We start from the raw sequence: 21,814 nt of genomic DNA, 5'->3' as shown, positions 1-21,814 counted from the left end.
GAATGAAATGATATTGGAACATTTGTTTGCTGTATTTATAACTTGTTTAACAAGCAAGACAGGTGTTTTAATTCTTCCATATGAAATTAGTTATTGATAACCGAGTTTATAGATTAGAGAGCACACTTGAGTATGGATTGGTTGTCTCATTAGATTGAAGTAAATATCTCTGTAGTTTTCACCCAAATGTTTGCCGAGTTTACCAAAATCCTCTACAGATTTCTACTGACCTTGTTCGTAAGCTTTCAGCATAAATTTGTTTATAACTTATTTATAAGTTCCTTTAAGATAAGTCATTTATGAGTTTTGATAATTTTAAAATAACCTTATTGTCCGTGGATTGAGTGATATTTATCAAGATTTGGACTGTTTTGGAAAGGAACGTTTGCACTGGCTGAAATAGAGGTGAATCTCGTGCAATGTAGAGGGATGGGGTTATTGGTATCCCCCAGGGATCTGGGCTGAGTCTACTTTCATTTTTCCTGATGGGACACGTGTCCTTGTTCTGTGTTGTAATTTCTACTAATCTATGCAATGAATAAAGTTAGTTGCTTAAATCTGGAACTAAATGCTGTAAAATTCATTGATGGGATGTGGATGTCGCTGGCAAGACCAGCATTTGCTGCCCATCCCGAATTGACCAGTGGCTTGCAAGGCCATTCAGGGGCAGTTAAGAGCCAGCCATGTTGCTGTGGATCTGAAGTCAGATGTAGTTAAGACCGGGTAAGGACGACAGATTTCCTTCCCTAAAGGATATTATAAAGGATATTAACGAACCAGATGGGTTCTTGCAACAATCCGGTAGTTACGTAGTTGTCATTACTGAGACAAACTTTATATTCCAGATTTATTTAATTAACTGAATTTTTAAATTCTTCAGCTGCTGCGATGGGATTTGAACTCATGTCCCTGGATGATTAGTCCAGATCTCTGGATTACTAGTCCAGTAACATAAACACTATGCTACAGTTACCTATAAATCTTAAAATGAATTTTAACCGTATTAATATATCGGATCTCAATTATTCTCATCCCCTTTTTTTGTGCAGAGTTTGTTGGAGGGAGTGGCGAATGTCCAGTGTCAGCTGCGACTCACCCTCTTTGATACTACGTACTCCCATTTCTTTGGCAGAACCTGGAAGAGTTCTCCACAGCCCGTAAAACATGCCCATGGCCAGCCAGCTAAAGTGTTATTCGGTCAGGTAAGAAAGCATTCAGTGAATATCATTATCAGGGCTTTATTCACCACCTTGTATGGTTGATATTGTAGCTGCTCTGATTTACTGAAATTGCAGAAAGGTTGAAGGTGTATTTCCATGACAGCTAAGCTGTGCACTTTCTGAACTCAGCCAGGCTGGATCACCCATTAGAGATTCTTTCCAAAAGAAATGTTTTTTTCTGTTTGTCAAGGTAAGGATATTAGTGTGAAGAATGGAATACTTTTCAAGGCGCATGTGATTCTCTCAGATGCAGAGGAAAGCTCCCTCTACTGTGGCCAACCAATCTACCTGAACCATAATCTCAGAAGAATACTTATTACTTGTTCCCCCTCCCACACATATCCTTGTGAAGTGCTGACTGTCAAGACTGGCCAAACCGCTCAAGTGTGTGAAGTGCGTGAACTATCATAAGCAGCATGAGTGACAGCACATGTGTGCGCAAAAAGGGGAGTTCTACTTGGCAACTAACATTACGTTAAGTTTCTGTACTGAGCTGTATAAAGATGGGGGACACCAGGAAATGGTAGGGACTCGGAAGTGGTTCTGCTGCAAGGGCTACTATGAGTGGTCAAGGGATTTACTTCACAAATTGCTGATGAGGCTGTTGCTTGAGTACAAATATACCTATCCCCTGAGCACTGCTTATGTTGTGTTTTACATTTTTTGTGATAAATTAATATTATTGACCAGACTACTCTTTGTCTTCTGGTCCCATATGTCTGCCACTTAAGTGAAAGGGCAAGGATTACCCAACATACCCTCCTTCTTGTGTCGATTTCATGGTCTTAAGTATACCCCTAGATTTAGATATTCCCCACTAGAGATTTCTATTCAAGATAGTTCTTTGTGTAGCTTACCTTCACCTTCAATAAGATCCGTTTCATTTACCTCCCAGTTGTTCCTGATGTCATCTGTTGAAATCCCACCAATTCCCTTCCTGTGACCCCAACAACATTAGGTGCACTTGCATGATGCAAGCATACCTGCATGCCAGGACCAGATTTCGGTGGTTGTCGGGCCACAGTGGCAAGTGATCACAGAGTGATTGATTGTTGTTGGGAAAGGTTCAGGTTTAACTTTATAAATTAGTTTATAATTTTGAAGGTTCTTTGGCCAGAATGGCTGGCCTCCAAAACATAGCGGAAAAGGTGCCACTGTGAAATTCCTCACCCCTGCCCGGGCAGTTACCTCGTTAATGCTGAAATTGACGTGGGTGCCTACTCCCTTTCTGCTAATTGCCCAAACCCTGGTATATGAGATGGGTTCAGGATTGCTGAAAGAGCCACTTACCTTCCATAACAGTTCCTGCCTCCCTTTCAATGCTGGCTTTAGCACCACTGGGAAATCTGTGTAGCAGCACTGAATTTTAAATCAGGCTCCCAATTGTGCTGTTGAAGCTGGAGTTATATATGATAGTTAAGCACCCTGCCACTCGAAGGCGGGACACTTGGATGCCCCAATATCCATTGGTGTTAAAAAGGCAGCATGCGTGTGTGTATTTCGCTTTTTAACGCCACCCTCCCTGCCGACTCTCTCCTGGCCATCATGGGGGGGGGGTGGCGGGGGGGGGGGTGTTAATAGCGAGGCCTTGGACTTGGCACAAATATGATATTTCATCCCTTTGGGACTTGGTTTCCAACCCAATCTAGAGATGAAAAGACTCTCATTCCTGGTGCTGCTCTGTATTGTAACTGGCCTGATTTTTGTTAGATTTTGCCTGATAATGCACCTGTGATTTGCCTTAAGACGTTTTACACTGTATGAATTCAAGTTGATTGACTGTGTTTCATGTTGGTAGTAGATGACCAAAAGTGGAATAAGTGTTTCCAAGCACTGCCACTTGTCACCTTAATAAGCGCAAAGTAGCCCACAAATGGCATTCAGCCTTCAAAGCAATGGTTATGAAAATATCCCTAACATGCCCATACAGTTATAATAGGTCAGTTTAGCATAGTAAGAGATCAGATTCAAGTTGGACAAATAGTAAGAATGCTTTGGATTATTTGCAAAGGTGGTCAGGATTACTTGGGATATTTGTGTCATAAAAGTAGCGTAAATGGGAACCGATGATGCATATATTACATTTTGACTTACTCTATGGTTAGCAACAACTGATTATTTGACCTTTAATTCAACCAAACGTGAAGAATGAAACAGAACAGCTTGTATAGCATTCCGAAAGGTTACTCAATTAATTAATTAAATTTGCTGAAACAATTTATTTTTGTTTCCAGTGCTGTCAGATAGAGCCAGACCACTTGGCAGCCTGAGGGATAGTTGCAACTTTTCCTTTACACATATTCCTTGACTGAAAGCATTCTGTATAAGAAATATATAGTGCATTTATATCAATTTTAGAATTCACTCTTTATCCAGGGGTTTCTCCAAAATTTTGTAGCCAGCAGAGATAACGCCTCTCTCTGGCCTTTACTGTTATCATCTGTAACGAAGGCTGTCATACAATTATATTGTTAACTGTAAATATAATTATTGCTTTCCCTAGAAGCATTGTATCATTGTGCTCTATGTCTACTTCAAGCAATTTTTTTTTTGTATAAATTCCTTTTGTTTTCATCCCACTGCTGCACACTGTCTCCAACTAAGATGGTACCAGTGCTGCTAGGGAACTGGCCACTCGTTGGTGTGTTCGAGCAGTCCAAGGAGACTGGTCTTATTTTTGCTGTACCTCCCTCTGTGGATTATAATGCCTGGCTTCTGCTTTTGAGTTTTTCTCCAATCATGCAGCTGGAATCGAGAACTCATCCAGTGTTGGAATCACTGGCATAAAGTTATGACGTTATAACGAGTGCAAGTTGGAGTTCTCTTGAATAATTGCACAGCACAACTTCAATTTATCAAGTAGTGTGCGCAGCTATTTCTCCAATTTTGATTTTTTTTTATTAAGTAGAACTTGGCACTCATTATTGTATTGTTACTATTTTGTCCAGACTTTTACCACCACTGATTTCTCTTGTACTTGTCTATAGACTGTGGACATAGGGAGGCATGTATGTCAGCAATTTGTATTTATATAGTGCTTTTAACAAAGGAATAAACGTCCCAAGGTGCTTCACAGAGGTGTAATTGAACAAAAATGAACACCAGACCAAAGAAGGAATTTTGGATGATCAGAAAGAGAGGGAGAGAGATTGAGTGAGTAAGCACACAAAAGCTTAAAGTCAGAGGATTGGAGAATTTGGAATGGATTAAGACTGGAGGAGATTACAGGGGCAAGTCCATGAAGGGATTTAAATAAGAGATTAGGATTTTAAATTGGAGGCGCACAGTACTGTTCCCTAACCTGTAAAACGGTTGAATCTCAAGTTGATTGTGATTTGTTGGGAATTCAGGGAGTCAGACAGCAGAATGGAATTGAATCTCATAGCTGACCGTTCTATTCCCTGACTCAGATTGCACAGCTTTACTTTTCATCTGAGAGAATCACATACGTCTTGACTTTTCTCTTCTCTTTACATTTCTGAATCTCCCTTCACCTGATCCCTTTCCCCCCACAACTCTCCCCTTTTAGTTGAAAACCCAATTCACAGCCCTAGTTACATAATTCACCAGGACGCTGATCCCATCTGATTTAAGAGGAACCCATCCCAATGGAATAGCTCCCTCTTTCCCCAGCACTGGTGCCAGTGCCCCATGAATTGAAACCCCTTCTTCCCACGTGTTTAATTCTGTAGTCTACTTGACCGTATGCCAATTATTGCATGGCTCAGGTAACAATCCAGAGATAATTATCTTTGATCTGCATTTTAATTTGGACCCTAGCCCCTCAACTCTCTCAGCAGAACATTATTCCTAGTTCTACCCATGTCGTTGGTACCTACATGGACCATGACAACTGGATCCGCCTCCTCCCACTCCAAGTTGGTCTCCAGCCATAAGATCATGCCTTTAACCCTGGCACCAGGCAGGTAATATAATCTTCAGAACTCCCGGTCACAGCTGCAGGCTACAGTATCTATCCCCCTGACTATATTGTTCCTATCACTGCCACATTCCTTTTCACTCCACTCACTTTACTGACATCTTGCACCATAGCTACAGACACTTACAACAGATATGGTTGTCTGGGATTGCAATGCTCTCCACAAACTCTAATGTTACAGTTATGGCACACCACCTGCCCTGCCATGTCTATCTAACCTTATTTATTTGATAGTTGATTAGTTACTAGACTAGTAAAGGAATAGCGAGTTACAGTTTCCTAGCTTAGAGACAAAAGAAAAACACTTACCAGCTACTGGAGGTAAAACCAAAAGAATAAAAAGCAGCACCTCCCTCCCCCTCTGCACCAAATTCCTGACTTTAGCACGCTATTAATGAAACGCTTCTTTTATGAAGACTCTGTGCTCCACACATAGCTTGCCACTCTGACCAATCGGAAGTGAAGTTGCTCATATAAGGTATGTTTCTTAAACTGCTGAGTCCTGCATCTTGCATCTGATCTTGCACATGTCCAGCAATACCTAGCATTCACCTAAGTGGCTATTCATTGTGTTGTTTAGTAATCCATAGAATGACCTGTGAGAAGTATTGAAATGGCCCCAAGAGAAGAGCTTGTGCTTTGTGTTTGGATGCAGAAGGCTTTTATTTTAACACAAAGTAAGTGTCATCACAATAGATACTTGCCAAGATTTCTTAAATTAAACCAGAAAGTGCTGGAAATACTCAGCAGGTCAGGCAGCATTTGTGACGAAAGAAGCAGAGTTAATGTTTCAGGTCTGTGACCTTTCATCAGAACTGGACAGATCAAGAAGATGCAACCCAGGCAATGGTGAAAGAAGAGGTAATTCAGACACTATCAGGGTTTACAATTGATAAAGAGGACGTATTAGATAGGCTGTCTGTACTTGAAGTGGATAAAGCACCAGGACCGGATGAGATGCATCCAAGGATACAGAGAAAAGTGAGGGTGGAAATTGCAGAGGCACTGGCCATAATTTTTCAGTCTTTCTTAGACTCGAGGGTGGTGCCAGAGGACTGGAGAATTGCAAACGTTACACCCTTGTTCAAAAAAGGGTGTAAAGATAAGCCCAGCAACTACAGGCCAGTCGGTTTAACTTCAGTGGTGGGGAAACATCTAGAAAAATAATTTGGGACAAAATTAATAGTCACATGGACAAATGCAGGTTAATTAAAGAAAGCCAGCATAGATTTCTTAAGGGAAAATCATGTTTAGCTAACTTGCTGGAGTTTTTTGAGGAAGTAATGGAGAGGGTTGATGAGTGCAATGCAGTTGATGTGGTGTACATGGACTTTCAAAAGGCATTTGAGACAGTGCCACACGACAGATTTGTGAGCAAAGTTACAGCTCATGGAATAAAAGGGACGATAGCAACATGGATACGAAATTGTCTGAGTGACAGGAAACAAAGAGTAGTGGTTAGTGGATGTTTTTGGGCTGGAGGAAGGTTTGTAGTGGTGGTCCCTGGGGGTCAGTGTTGGGACCCTTGCTTTTCCTGATGTATATTAATGACCTAGATCTTGCTGTAAAGGGCACGATTATAAAGTTTGTATTTGATTCAAAACTCTGAAGCATTGTGAACTGTTAGCATAGTGTATTTTTTATTTAGAGATACAGCACTGAAACAAGCCCTTCGGCCCACCGAGTCTGTGCCGACCATCAACCACCCATCTATACTAACCCTACACTAATCCCATATTCCTACCACATCCCCACCTGTCCCTATATTCCCCTACCACCTACCTATACTAGGGGCAATTTATAATGGCCAATTTACCTACCAACCTGCAAGTCTTTCGGTGGTGGGAGGAAACCGGAGTAGCCGGCGAAAACCCACGCAGACACAGGGAGAACTTGCAAACTCCACACAGGCAGTGCCTAGAATTGAACCTGGGTCGCTGGAGCTGTGAGGCTGCGGTGCTAACGACTGCGCCGCCCCCTGTGTAGAACTCCAAAAGGACATAGACAAGTTGGTGGAATGGGCAGACAGGTGACAGATTAAGTTCAATGCAGAGAAATATGAAGTGATTCATTTTGGTAGGATGAACATGGAGATACCATATAAAATAAAGGGTACAGTTCTAAAAGAGGTGCAGGAGCAGAGGGACCTGGGTGTATATGTGTATAAGTCATTGAAGGTGGCAGGGTAGGCTGAGAGAGCAATTAATAATGCATACAGTATCCTGGGCTTTATTAATAGGGGCATAGAGTACAAGAGCAACGAAGTTATGTTGAACTTGTGTAAGACACTAGTTCGGCCTCAGCTGGAGTATTGCGTCCAGTACTGGGCATCGCACTTTAGGAAAGATGTGAGGGCTTTGGATAGAGTGCAGAGAAGATTCACAAGAATGGTTCCAGGGATGAGGAACTTCAGTTACGAAGATAGGTTGGAGAAGTTAGGACTGTTGTCCTTGGAGAAGAGAAGGCTGAGAGGTGATTTGATAGAGGTATTCAAAATCATGAGGGGTCTGGACAGAATGGATAGAAACTGTTCCCATTTATGAAAAGATCGAGAACGCGGGGGCACAAATTTAAAGTATTTGGTAAGAGAAGCAAAAGCTGCATGAGGAAAAACTTTTTCACATGTCTAGAATGCACTGCCTGAGAGTGTGGTGGAGGGAGGTTCAATTGAAGCATTCAAAAGACTGTTATCTGAAAAGGAAGAATGTGCAGGGTTACAGGGAGAAGGTGGGGGAATGGGACTGGGTGAATTGCTCTTTCGGAGATGCGGTGCGGACATGATGGGCTGAATGGTCTCCTGCACTGTAACGACTCTGTGAAGGCAAACTCTGGCCATCCAGATGGCATGTACAGGCAAGGACCACAAGATCAAATATTCTCGCTTAAACATTGACTGACTAATTCACAGTGTGCATGCAGGAAGTCGCAAGGGAAAGTTAGGAGCAGATGTGTGCCTTCAATGATAATTCAGGAAAGGAGTCCAAAATGCTCAGTCCCACACCAGCTGGAGGAATGCATGACTGAGCAACTCTCTGTAGCATACAGCTTAGTAGAAAGCTCAGCTTATTGCTGCAAGAAGGGGATACACCTGTGCCTCAGTGTTATGGCTACTTCAAGGTGGAAATAGGTGATCCAAGAACAACTGCTCACACACAATCATCTTTGCGATTAATTAGTAACCTTTGAAAAGTTTTTTTTTGATTAATAGCAAGCTCTCTACTTGCAAAGTTTTCTTTGTGGAAGGATTGGGTCTATGTGGACATTACGTCACTGGCATACCAGGGTAAGTGCCAGCTACTTGTACTGTATGGGCCTTGTTAGGATGGAGCATATAATTCACAGTGCTCAAGATCATTTTGATGAGTCCTTGCCTGTAATACCTCTCTGGAGCCCTGTAGTTTAGCCAAACTTGATGCATTAATAAAGTAATGGGTGTCTAAATTTTGGTTTTATCAGAAAGAAAGAACTTGCATATATATCTTGCCTTTTGTGACCTCCGTCCCAAAATGCTTCATAGCTAATTAAGTACTTTTGAAGGCTAATCAATTGTTGTATAGTAGGAAATATAAAGTAGACAAAAGCAAGAGACTATCTTAATTTGGAATTCAAAGGCATCAAAATAACAAGAAACTGTGTTCAGGATGCATCCAGTCCTCGTATATCAATATAGATAGACTGGCGGAATTTAAGAAAGGCCGACTGCGTCACTCCAGGAAATTGCGGTCGCTATCTAAGAAACACCTTGTGCATCATTATAAGAACAGGCTGTCTGAATTTAGTAGGGGCATTTGAATTCAGAACAAGCTGCACACAGCATCCAATATATCACAAGGTTGATTGGAATTTAAATGTAGGACATTGAGGCTATTTCACATTTAGGAGCCTCATGCAAAGATTCAAACTTTGGGCAGCTATGTGTGGCAAATTTGCAGCTTTTCCACGCAAACTTTGGTTGCCTTGCGAGATCTAAAAATGTATCCTATAAAACTTCACATCTTTAAGATACAGTCACCATCTGTTGATAGGCCTTCAGGATAAAGGAAGTGTATCTCTAGTTAAGCTGTCCCCTCTCCCATAGTCAAGATGGGACTTTTCGGAGCAATTAATTTGTTATTAATTTCCTCTTTTTAATTACTGGTTTGCATTTTAATTTTTTCTTGGGATTTGGGTGACATATGGCTGGAAAGATCATAGTGCTCAGTGGCGCAGTGGTTAGCACCGCAGCCTCACAGCTCCAGGGACCTGGGTTCAAATCTGGGTACTGCCTGTGCGGAGTTTGCAAGTTCTCCCTGTGTCTGCGTGGGTTTTCGCCGGGTGCTCCCACAGTCAAAGACTTGCAGGTGATCGGTAAATTGGCCGTTCTAAATTGCCCCTGGTGTAGGTAGGTGATAGGGAATATGGGATTACTGTAGGGTTAATATAATTGTTGGTTGTTGGTCGGCACAGACTCGGTGAGCCGAAGGGCCTGTTTCAGTGCTGTATCTCTAAATAAATAAATAAATAAAATAATTATTGGCCATCCTGAGTTGCCCTAAGAAGGTAGTGGGGGGCCTTCTCCTTGACTCGCTGCAGTCCTTTCGCTGATGGTGCTCACACAATGATGTCAGATGGGGAATACCAGGATACTGATCCCATGCCAGTGAAGGAACAACAACATCTATCTAAGTCAGGGTGATGTCTAACATGTGGGAGAATCTGGAGGTGATAATGGTCCTACAACATTGCTACTTTTGCCTACTCATGTTGGATGTTGCAGGGGAGTGAGATTTGTTAAGTAATCTTGGTAAGCTACTGCAATGGATCTTATAGATTGTTTGAAACACTGGATTCAGCAGTGTAACTCATCTCTACACAAGAAATATTGAGCCCTATCAGATCTAGCTTGAAAACCATTTATTTTATAGTGAGATCTTATTGGGGCGATATGGGGATACAGGACAAACCCCTCTTAACTAAGAATTTAAAAGAACTGTGTGCTTACTTAAGTTGTAAATACTGCCCCTCATGAAACTTTTCACTTAGCCATCAGAAGTCACTTTTTAGCCATTTTCTGCCATCTGTTTGGACAGGTACATCAAAAATTCCTGCACGACAAACACATTACTGTTAATCCTCCTATTAGAAATCCTTCGATAAATTTCAGGATACTGTTGACAAATTCACTTTGTGATTATGGTTGCAATGCACAAGAATCAGATACTTTTTCAAAATCTGCAGTCTTGAAGATGCGAAGGGTAGAATTTTCCCAGCCAACTGGAGGCAGGGTTATAAAGTCCCTGAAATTGATATCATGTTGTGATCCCGACATCATCCCACCCTTTTCTGGCTTTTCCCAGGATGGGATTTGAGTCCAAGAACCCTTGGTCTGGCGGGGAGGTAATTGAGGTGATTAAAAAGGCAATTAAGAGTTTTTTTTAACCATGGAATGCTCCTTTCCCTACAGCACACAGGTTCTACACTTGTCTGCACCTTACCAGGGTCACCGAGGCGCAGCAGGAAGAGCTTTTTCAGTGAAATTGGCAAGCTGGGAAGGCTTTGATCAGTTACACTGAAGAGTTCCAGCCATGGCCAGGTGAGAGACGACTGTTCAAAGCACTTCTTCTCTTAGAGAGTGCAATCGCTTCTTGGCAGGTGATTGCCAACTTCTTGGAAGGCACGTCACCTGTCTAACACTTCACTCACCTTTAGCTGCTCTTCCCTGTTGCCAGTCTTCAACACGGTAGCAGAGCAGCTTATGCAGCTCCACCTTCCACCTCTGCTGAGGGGCAAGAGCTGAAGCCATAGCACTACCATGAGCTCCAGCAGCAGGAGTAGCAAAAGCAGCCTTCTCCTCATCCGCATGCCCCTCCACAAGGCAGTTGAGATGGACACCAAAGTTCAGCTGGACCAAAGCCTAACCCCGAACACAGGGTCTACAGGCAGGGGATCAGCTTCCTTGACCTGTCTGAGCACCAGTGCCTCAGGAGCCTCAGGCTCCTGGGGCTGGTTGCTGCTGACATCTGCAGGATCCTGGAACAAGACGTATTTCGCAGTTGAGCAAGTGCTTTGCTAATGGCTGGCAAGGTGCCTATCACTGATGGACTACTTTCCTGGGTCTCTGCCTCTCATCAAGTAGAGTGCTGTCTTCTCCTGCAAGGAGAGAAAGCAGAGTGGTGCGAGTGCTCGTAATGACTGGTGTGGAGAGGAGGAAAGAACGCCATTTGTGGAGGGTAATTTTGAGGCATGGGTGTGAGAGGCTAATAAGCTCAGGGTGAGTGTGAGCGTTGGCTGTTCGGATGGGAAAGAGAGGTCCCTGCAGGGAGAGGAATGAGTGGAGTTGCAAGGTGCATTGTCCTGAGGAATATTGTGCAGGAGAATGCTGGGCAAGTCAGAGTGTGGGCTTGGCACCTGAAAGTGTTATGTCTCTCACCTGTCATGACCTGCTGAGTTCCTGGATCCTCTTAGTGCACTGTCTCCAGGTTGAAGAGATCACACTCCCACTGCTGACCTCCTTGGCTACTTCCATCCATGCCTGCCTGGCTGGAGAGGTTGTCTCTTCCTCTTGTCCTTGGAAGAACTCTCCTCACTGCAGCTCCTCAGATCCTGCAGCAGGACCTCCAAGTAAGAGTGAGAGACCTGGTGGGAAGGGGGCAGCCTTCTCAGGTCTCCTTTCCATTCCGTTAGTTGCTGCAGCCTGAAAAATCCAAGTGCTGGTGAGCTTTTCTGAAACAGATTGTGGTCTCTCTAATTAGAAATCCTTCCTTTGATAGATGTGTCATCATGTCCACCCTTCCTAATTGGTTGGGGAGCCCCGAGGCAGGACGCTAGTGCCGTGGCTCTGGGGAAGAGCCTCTGTAAAGCCCGCCCATTAGGAAGTCTGGTTCCTGAACCGAAAATGGTCCTGCTGTTCCAGCAGGGACCAATTCCTTAAGATTCCACCCCAAGTTTCTGAAAAATATAATGGTTTCAGTGGCTCAGGGACCTAAATATTTAAATTATTTTAGTTAAAGTAGTTGGCTAACTGTAGCTTTCAGTGAGTAAGTTATGAGTCAGCATTGTTGTAGCTTTCAAATTTGTTTTAAATTTTGAAGTTTCTGATTGGTTTCACACTGGAGTTGGTACAAACTCTGGTGCAGTTACTTTACCATTGTCTGCTGTACTGTAGATACAGCTGCTGTGGTAATTTACACTTCTTATCTGATGTCCTGACATTAGTGACAAATAGAATTTAGATTAACTTTAAAACCTTCCCAACAGCTCGACGATGGTTAGCGTATAAATGTACCACTGATGAGAAACTGAGTCTAACATACCAGGAAAATTCCAGGTTGAATTCCTTGCTTTTACTGACTTTTTGTTATGGTATCAGAAGAGCTGCTGTAGACCTCAATACCCCTGCATTAGCTAGAATGCCTACACAAAGCTGAATAGAGCCCTCGATTGTAAGATTTGCTTGAGCCATCATTTATATATACCTACCAGAATCACGACTCCTGTGATTGTTTGATGGTGTGTCAGTGTACAGGCAGTTGGGTTGTACTAGGTATGCACAGTGTTGTGTGTGCTTGGAACACATGCAGACACATACACAATGCATCAGGAGGTTAAGTCCAAAAGCAGCATTAGCCACTTCTCTTCCGCCTGGAGAAAAGTCAATGGTGCAAGGAAGATGATGTGCAAAATGAGAATTAAGAGATGGATGAGATGATAGCAATAGATCAGAGGTGACAATAGACACACAGCAAACTGAGCAGATGAGTAATAATGAGAAGGAGATTGACTACAGTGAGAAAAAATAAAAAGCAATAAATTATGTTGTCAAGTTTTTTTCCTTGCTTTATACCTTACTCTCACTTATTCTCAGTATTGATTATAATGCGTTATTACTGGTGCCATTACCTCATCTATCTCCTTTTGTTTCTTTTGGACTTTCTTTCACCACATCATTGTTGCACCATAGCATTTCATCCCATGTATATGCTCACTTTTTATTAGGTTCCATTCAGCAAAAAACCTGATGGCCAAAATGTTTCTAGTGTTTTTCACTGTGCAGTCTATAGCCACTAGTGTCCTGGTGTGAAGCTCCTCCCAGAATCTCATTCTCGCTTAGAGGGAAACTTCAGTTTTACTCATTTAAAACTTACTTATATTGGTTTTAAATGCATCATATTTTAAAGTATCATGCCTCCATCTGAAAAGTAAATACTAATCTGTACCTTTATTTGAGTCTTTCTATTTTTAATTATAGACCTCCTACTTAATACTTCCCCGATGTTGACAACCCTGATTTGTTTTTAAATTAACATTTATGGAGACAAGATTCTAAGAAGCCACTGTGAATGAATTGGCCTTGAAATTAGTTGACTCTTGGGATTGATTTTAGCTCCCAGTGAGTTTTGGATGGGTGGGGCACAGAGGTGAGAAGAAAATGCACTCACTGGCCCAGATTTCCGGCCTGGGGTACTTTAATTCCTGGGCCTCATCTGCATGCCCCCAATCGGTTGTGGAGGCTGCTGTGTGGGAGGTGAAGATTCAGACCACCAGCCAGGAAGGTTCGCTGGCAAGTAGGTAAAGTCAGATGTATTCACTTTCTTTGGGGTGCAGTGATAGTTCTAATAATTTTTAATTGTAATGTTTCAACTGCCGAAAAAAACTTATGCAATGTAGACTGGGTATGATAGCAAATCTAAGCCTGCCTGAAGTTGAAGAGGGTTACATCAATTACTTGAATGAAAGAATAGAAAGTTGCATGTGCAAGGGCGGCGCAGTGGTTAGCACCGCAGCCTCACAGCTCCAGCGACCTAGGTTCAATTCTGGGTACTGCCTGTGTGGAGTTTGCAAGTTCTCCCTGTGTCTGCGTGGGTTTCCTCCGGGTGCTCCGGTTTCCTCCCACAGCCAAAAGACTTGCAGGTTGATAGGTAAATTGGCCATTGTAAATTGCCCCTAGTATAGGTAGGTGGTAGGGGAATATAGGGACAGTTGAGGATGTGGTCGGAATATGGGATTAGTGTAGGATTAGTATAAATGGGTGGTTAATGAGTCGGCACAGACTCGGTGGGCTGAAGGGCCTGTTTCAGTGCTGTATCTCTAAATCAAAAAATAAATCAATGACACTTGTATTAGGAGGAACAATAAGGTATATTGATGAAAGCAGCAAGTTACAAAGGGACAGAGGCAGATTACACGAACGAGCAAAGCTGTGGCAATTCAGTATTGAGAAATTGAGGTTATCCACTTTAGGCCCAAGAAAGACAAATCAGAATATTTTCTTAAAATCGAAAGACTAGAACTGTGGAAAAGCAAAGGGCTTTAAGTGTCCAGCTGCACAAGTCGCTAAAAACGAGTGCACAGGTACAAAAAGTAATAGGACAATAGAATATTAACCTTTATTTCAAGAGGGTTGGAATGCAAAGGAGAGGAAGTTATTTTCAGTTGTACAGGACCTTGGTCAGGCCCCATCTGGAGTATCGCGTTCAAGAAGGATATATTGCACCTCAGGAAGGATATATTGGCTTTGGACAGGGTACAGCGCTGATTCACCAGAATGTTACTGGGCTTAAAGGGTTAGAGTCATAAAGTCATTTACGGCACAGAAGGAGGCTACTTTTGGCCATCTGATTTTTCCAGTTTATGTAGATTACAATGTATGTGAAGATATTCTTCACTAAACTTTTTTCCAAGATCTTTCTGTAATTCATAACTTTGAGTAATGTGAGAAGCCACTTCTGTATTCCAGTTCTGAGAGGTTGGCACTTAATCTAAGATTCATGACCTCTGAGTACCACACTCAACTTTTTCAGGTGATTCTACATGGTGGGATATCAACAGGAGCCCAACTTCTGTTCCTCTTTCCGTTGGCTGAATCCCTGAGTGTTAAGGAGCCAAAGTCCGGGGGAGCTGAAGGCACTGTGGACGCATGAGATGTCTACAATAGTAGTGACAATGAAGTAAAGACAGAAATCTGGTCCTGGACATTTGCCCTTTGAGTCACTGCATTGCACCGTGGAGCCTAACATGCCTGCAGACACCACCTCTTCACGTTCAATGCAAAAGATGGAGAGTGGTACAACGTGGTATAATGCTGTTACTGGCATTATTGGAGAACAATGAGAAAAATAGGCTTGCTTTCCAATACTACTGACTTGTACTTTCGACACCTACATTTCACTTATAACATACACTTGTTGTGGGTGGGACTAAAGTGCCTTTTGCTGGTAACAGTCTTGAGCTGAAAGTGCCCCAATAAAAATGTATTCATGATTTTAAGATTTTCTGCAGAGGGCAGTGTTTCACTGCTGAAGAGAACTGAAATGTTCACCCTTGTGAACCTCTTGCACCTTCTAACATTGGTGATTGTTTGAGCAGATCACTTATTACCTTGACATTCTCACTTCACACTACAGCTGTTTTCTGGTGATGCCACAGCAGGTCTGCTGCAGGCTCCCATGGTGCATAATTTTCTTCATTAAAACCCCTTTTCACTAATCCTAATCTGACTGAATGGCACCAAACACACACAAATCAGGATCATTACAGACTTTGTGCGTGTGTCTGTGTTTGTGTTGGGAAGGAATCCCAGGGTTTGGATCTGAGGATTATGATGTTTTGAGTTATCTTGCTTTTACAGGGCACATTAGATATGTAAGTGACATGAACTGTTCAGTGAATTGCAGGGCATATTGCAGACTATTTTCCAAAACCCAGGGGGGGAAAAGAATTTGAAATACTAAAAGTTACTTTATCTTTGTTGCAGACTTATACAGGGTGCCATTCAAAAATAGAATATACTGCACCCTTCTAAAACACTTTCTGACCATCTCAGCCAGCATTGTTGAACTGCTTTATGTTTCGGGTGAATCAAAGATTATTTTTCGCTATGAAACACCATCAAACATCTTGCACTGTAAATTTGTCTTCTACTTTAATTTAGTGCCTTTTGTGTTCCAATAAGCTTGAGGAAAGTAATTTAATTACTTTAATTTTGTAAGTTCTTTCTGTGTCACTTTTCCTCTCGAAGTTCTGGTTATTTCTCACTTTCTCCGAATTGTTGCCATCCTCCCCCATCATTTGGAGAGTTTTTGGGCAGCAGACTTTTCTCTGACCTCTAACATTGATGTTTTATTAATGATTAGCAGGAGATATGGACCTACAGATTGAAAGGGTCACAGTGACATAATTGCGGATGGATTAAAATAATTTCCTCTGCGTTATTTTCTGAAACCAGCCCTGATCCTTTAGATGTGCTATTGTGCCACTTGCACAGGAAATTTCTCCATCACTGGGGAAATTCAATAAAACCTGCAGGAGTACTATGGCAATGGGAATAATCTACTTATTTCCACTCAGGGTAGTGCAAACAGGGTGAATTTTATTCGCATGAATAAATTATAAGTTATTCTGAAATTATTACCTATCTTCCATGGGATAAAATAGACTACACAACTTTATGGGAATATCTGTTCTTTCAGATGGGAATAATGTGATCCTTCTCTATCTTTAGAATACCCCTTGGAGTAGTATGCTGCTCTCTTTCTGCCATTGGTATTAATTACAATTTAAGTTAGTTCATTGCACAAGAGAAGTAGGCATTGCAAAGTGACAAAACATGCTTTTATTTATAACACCCAGACTTAGCTCTGAAAAGGTTTGGGAAATTATTTCTCAAGAGTTTTCTGAAGCTTTTAGATAACTTGTAAAGTGTGCTTTTCCCAAGGTCAGGCACCCATGCAGTTTGTCTACTTTCTCCCACTAATCTGGTTTTTGTGATCTGATATCTCAAGGGTTTTAAAAACAACAAAAAAAGGTACATTCCTGAAACTGAGCACCTTACTTCAGTTGTTGTTACACTAAAACCATTTAACACTAAAATGTATACACAAATGATTTGTACCTGAATACTATTATTTGGATCTTCCTGTTTGTTCCATGTTCAATGTGACAGGTAGAAATTACTCACTATTTTCTTAGTGCTTTCTACTTCCTTCCCCAATTCTTTTGCTAGTCTCACTGTTCCCAAGAACATAATTACTCACTATTGATTCCTCTCCTGGTCTCAGTGCTTCTGTGCATGTTCTCCCCAGAGTTGTCTGAACAATCCATATTTTAGTCTTAATTGCTTCGAGGCTTTGGTGCAATGGGGATCCCTTTATTTCAAAGTGACTTTTGATTTCAAATTCTAAAACCGTGGAAGTGTCTGCTGATGAATGGAGTAGAAGGCCAGATAACGTAGTCCATGCCAAGCTGTTGCACCATGTCCAGAGCAGTAGAACCAGAGGCCTGCTCGTAAAGGAAAACTAATCTGCGGAAACAGTGAGCGAGTGGTCAGTCGACGGTACAGAGGATAGGAGAGGGTAGAAGGAGTTGGTATTGATTCATTCAAATTAGTTATAGATTTCTTTCAGAAAATAACATTTTGGGATACAGTATATGAGAATTTTAAAACATGACATGGTAAGTGTAGCATGCTTGGGACGAACAGGTGACTTTGGATTTATGGTTTCCAAAGCTATCCATCACTGGATTATTTCCTCATGTTGCATCTGGGTCTGTTGTCGGCTAATTGATGGAGATTGATTGCAGCAACTCCATTATCATCGTATCATGTGACTACCATCAAGGTAGAAGGCGAGTTAGATGATTCTTGGTCTTTTTTCATCGAGCAATTTCTATGTTCCTATTATAAAATCGAGTGTTGTATGTTCCAGACTTCCTAAATTTGTCTAAATATATTTTGAGAGGAAGTCTTCTTGTGGCTGTCACCGCTGCAGTGAATTTATCAGTGATGTGGGATATTGGGGAGGAGAATGGTAAAACCTAGATTTTGAATAATAAGGGTAAATGTATGCAGGATTTAGAAAAATGTTTCAACTGAGAGCACATGCTGCAATGAGGCACCTGTAAACAGCTTACCGTCTTGATCCAGTTGTCAAGTATAGCAGTTCAGAATTACCTGTTCGGTTTAAACACAGTGCATGGCTTGCCATTACATGTGTTCTGACGTTTTATCTGAAATTTCAACTTGCTAAATGTAGCCATCTACATTCAATGCTTGTGTAGGGCAAATTTTAATTATGCCATTAACCAGAATTATGTAATACAAATTGAATATTTTGCACAGCACAGAGAAGAGACCATGAAACTTAATGTTTTTATCAAGTACTTTACAGGTAACACAGACTGAATGCATAAAGAACTGATTTTCTTCAAATAGTTTCTAAAGCTGTTCATCCCTTAGCTCAGTATTGCTGCCAAATGCAGATAAGCAGTCTGGCTCACTGGATTTCTGTACACTAAATATTTGTGAAATGGGCTTCTGTGCTATGCCTGAGAAATGTACTTAACATTGACACCTTTCTGGAGATGCTAGTGCTATTGCATCAACTTCAAAAGTTTAGCATTATGTATGGACTTGGGGGGGTCGGGGTGGAAAGAGTGCTTTTCAGCTACTGCCCATTGTTTCTGCAGGACTGGTAAGTGCCTATTTAATAAGGCCCCAGAGCAGTTGTACTGTAATTTACTAGTTGCTGTGTTTTTGCCAGCATTAATATTTCTATTTGTAGTGACAACAAGGACAAAAGAAATTGACTGTGTTAATGTGAAGGGGATGTGATAATATATTTTATGATGACTTGGTAATTACTAAAACAATATACTGCAGTAATTGTCTGATGGGAATAATTATCCTCGATCTGGTTTGGTCAGTACTCTCGCTATTGGCTCACAGATACCCTGAGTTGCACAAACAGTTTCTTTCAAAGAACTTTATTTCAGGGATTTTTGATTTTTCTTGTACATTGCTTCTATAAATATTTTAGTACATAATTTAATGTTGGAAATAATATTTTTCTGTCATCCTGTGACCCTAAAGAGTCAAGGCTATTGTTTTTGAGGCTGTGGCACTGGACTGTCAGTTTTGTTGCAGTCACTACATCTACTGCTGCAAGAAATAATTTCCTCTTGTGTGAATGTTGGAGAAAGTGCTACATGCAGCATGTGACCGTTTTCTCCTTTAGGTGCCAGTGGCTGTTGGTTGTGCCTGATGTCACATATTGCCAGTTTGTCCTGGTAATGGGCATGTGCTGAGCTCTTGGACCAGCAATGTGTTTTTTGCATCAGTTTCATTCATAGTAAAAAGAAGCAGCTTCTCAAATCATGTATCATGGAGTTGAATTGCTGTACTGCTCCTAACCAAGCTGTTCCAGTACAGTTACAACGCTGGCATCTATCCGACAATGTGGAATATTGCCCAGGTATGTCCTGTCCACAAAAAGCAGAACAAATCCAATCTGGCCAGTTACCACTCTATCAGTCAGTCATCAGCGAAGTGATGAAAGGTGTTATTGACAGTGCCATCGAACAGTGCTCGCTCAGCAATAACGTGCTCGCTGATATTTATTATGGGTTCTGTCAGGGTCATGTGACTCCAGATCTTATGACAGCCTTGGTCCAAACATGGACAAGAGAGCTCAGTTCAAGAAGTGAGCTGAGAGTGACTGCCCTTGCTTGACATCAAAACAGCATTTGACCGGGTATGCCATCAAGGAGTCTTAGTAAAATTGAAGTCAATGGGAATCGGGAAAAACTCTCCACAGGTTGCAGTCATACTTAGCATAAAGGAAGATGCTTGTGGTTATTGGAGGCCAATCATCTTAGCCCCAGAACATCACTGCACGAGTTCCTTACGGTAGTGTCCAAGGCCCAACCATCTTCACCTGCTTCATCAGTTGATCCTTCCCCTGCATCATAAGCTCAGAAGTGGGGGTGTTCACTGACGATTGCATAGTGTTTAGTACCATTCGTGACTGCTCAGATACTGAAGCAGTCTTGTCCACACGCAGCAAGACCTGGACAACATTCAGGCTTGGGCTGATAAGTGACAAGTAACATTTGTGCCACACGGGTGCCAAGAAATGACCATCTCCAACAAGAGAGAATATAACCATCTCCCCTTGATGTTCAATAACATTACCATCACTGAATCTCCTCCATCAGCATTCTAGGTGGGTGGGTGGGGGGGGGGGGTGCTGGTGGCGGTCATCATTGACCATAAACTGAACTGGACCAGCCAAGTAAATGTTATGGCTACAAGAGCAGGTCAGAGGCTGGGAATTCTGCCTGACTCTGCAAAGCTTGTCCACCATCTATAAGGTACAAGTCAGGAGTGTGATGGAATACGCTTCACTTGCCTGGATGAACGCAGCTCCAAACATCATGAAGCTCGACACCATCCAGGCCAAAACAGCCTGCTTGATGGGCACTCATTCACAGCCTTAAACATTCACTCCCTCCACCACTGACGCACTGTGGCAACAAGATGCACTGCAGCAACTTGCCACGGCACCTTCCAAGCCCCTGATCTCTACCACCTAGAAGGACAAGGGCAGCAGATGCATGGGACCACCACCATCTGCAAGTTCTCCTCCAAGTCACACACCAACCTGACTTGGAACTATATCGCTGTTCCTTCACTGTCGCTGGGCCAAAGTCCTGGAACTTCCTCTCTAACAGCACTGTGGGTGTACCCAGATCACATGGATTGCAGTGGTTCAAGAAGGCGGCCACCTTCTCAAGGGTAATTAGGTATGAGCAATTAATACTTGAATGCAAGTGACGCGCACATCCCATGAATGAATAAAAAAACGTTCATTCCACCTTCCCTTTGTATAAGAAAATGATGGATTATCAGTGCCAAGAAAGTATTGTACATTCATAATTATTGTATTTCGTGTAGTTGAATTTGAACTTTCTGCTTGCACAATTTCAACAAAACCTTTGTGATGCTTAAGTGCTCAGCTATTTGTATAGTCCTACCTTTTAGAAGGAGGAATGTTAATCCATGCCCTTTTGTTCTGTAGTCCTGCACCATTTGATGCAAAATTCTGTTTTCGCAAACAAAGAGATAAAATACCCCGATTTTGAAATCTAGCAAAATTGGACATTTGTGCTCATAGTGGACCTCACTGAATGGATGGACGTCTATGAGTTTTGCAATCTAAACCTTTCCTTCTAATATCAATCGGAAAGGCTTGTGCAGGGAACTTCAACTGTAGCACATTGGCTGGAGAGCAAATCCTGGCAAGGCAGCAGCTCTTGGGTTGGGTGGTGGCACTTCAGCTTACCATAAAAGGGCAAGTTGTGATAGTGGCAGAAAAATGGACCAATTTTCACAAAGGCACAGTGCAGACCTGTAGGGAACACCTCATTCTTTGATTGTGAAGAGTTGCACCTGTGGAAGGTGCATCCAAGGAGGGTGGATGTATTTGGGTCTAAAGGCTCCTTTGTACCTAGCTGCAAATGAAGAAGGAGTGAGTTGGTATCAGTAGCAAGGTAAAGGTAAGTGTGTTCCTCACTTTTCACATTATCTGTAGTACTCAAGAAGCATCACACAAACCTAAGGTGAGAACTGCTGCACCTTCAGAGTGATGCCATTTCAAGCACTGAGCATAAACATTGCCCTTTTGCATGCACTGTTTCATTATTTCTAAGTTGTCTGCCACATTTTCCTTCAAGGTGGAGGTGGCAGCTGGGGAAATGCACATGGGATGAAAAATCCAAGCTGAGGTATTCATTTATGTTTGGGGGTGGGTGGGGGTTGGTAGTTTTTCGGTAAGATCAGCAGCCAAGGATAGAAGGATAAGTAAAAGCAAAATACTGCGGATGCTGGAAATCTGAAATA

The 21,814-nt window shown here is 42.1% G+C and overlaps 1 protein-coding gene across 6 annotated transcripts in view; it reads left to right on the top strand.

The window, feature by feature from the left end:
• nphp4 (nephronophthisis 4) overlaps nt 1-21,814 on the top strand; it is a 532,906-nt gene that overhangs the window by 45,760 nt on the left and 465,332 nt on the right. For 5 of the 6 annotated variants that reach the window (XM_068017513.1, XM_068017512.1, XM_068017515.1 and 2 more), the window contains exon 2: nt 1,050-1,202. The exons of the other annotated variant lie outside the window; for it this stretch is intronic. In XM_068017513.1, the coding sequence (XP_067873614.1) occupies nt 1,050-1,202 (153 nt within the window). The remainder of the gene's footprint in view (nt 1-1,049; nt 1,203-21,814) is intronic. 6 annotated transcript variants of the gene reach the window in all.

The sequence above is a fragment of the Heterodontus francisci genome, chromosome 37 (genome assembly GCF_036365525.1).
Source record: "Heterodontus francisci isolate sHetFra1 chromosome 37, sHetFra1.hap1, whole genome shotgun sequence".
NCBI lineage: Eukaryota > Metazoa > Chordata > Chondrichthyes > Heterodontiformes > Heterodontidae > Heterodontus > Heterodontus francisci.
Note: the sequence above shows the minus strand (reverse complement) of the source record. Positions and strands in the feature narration are given on the sequence as shown.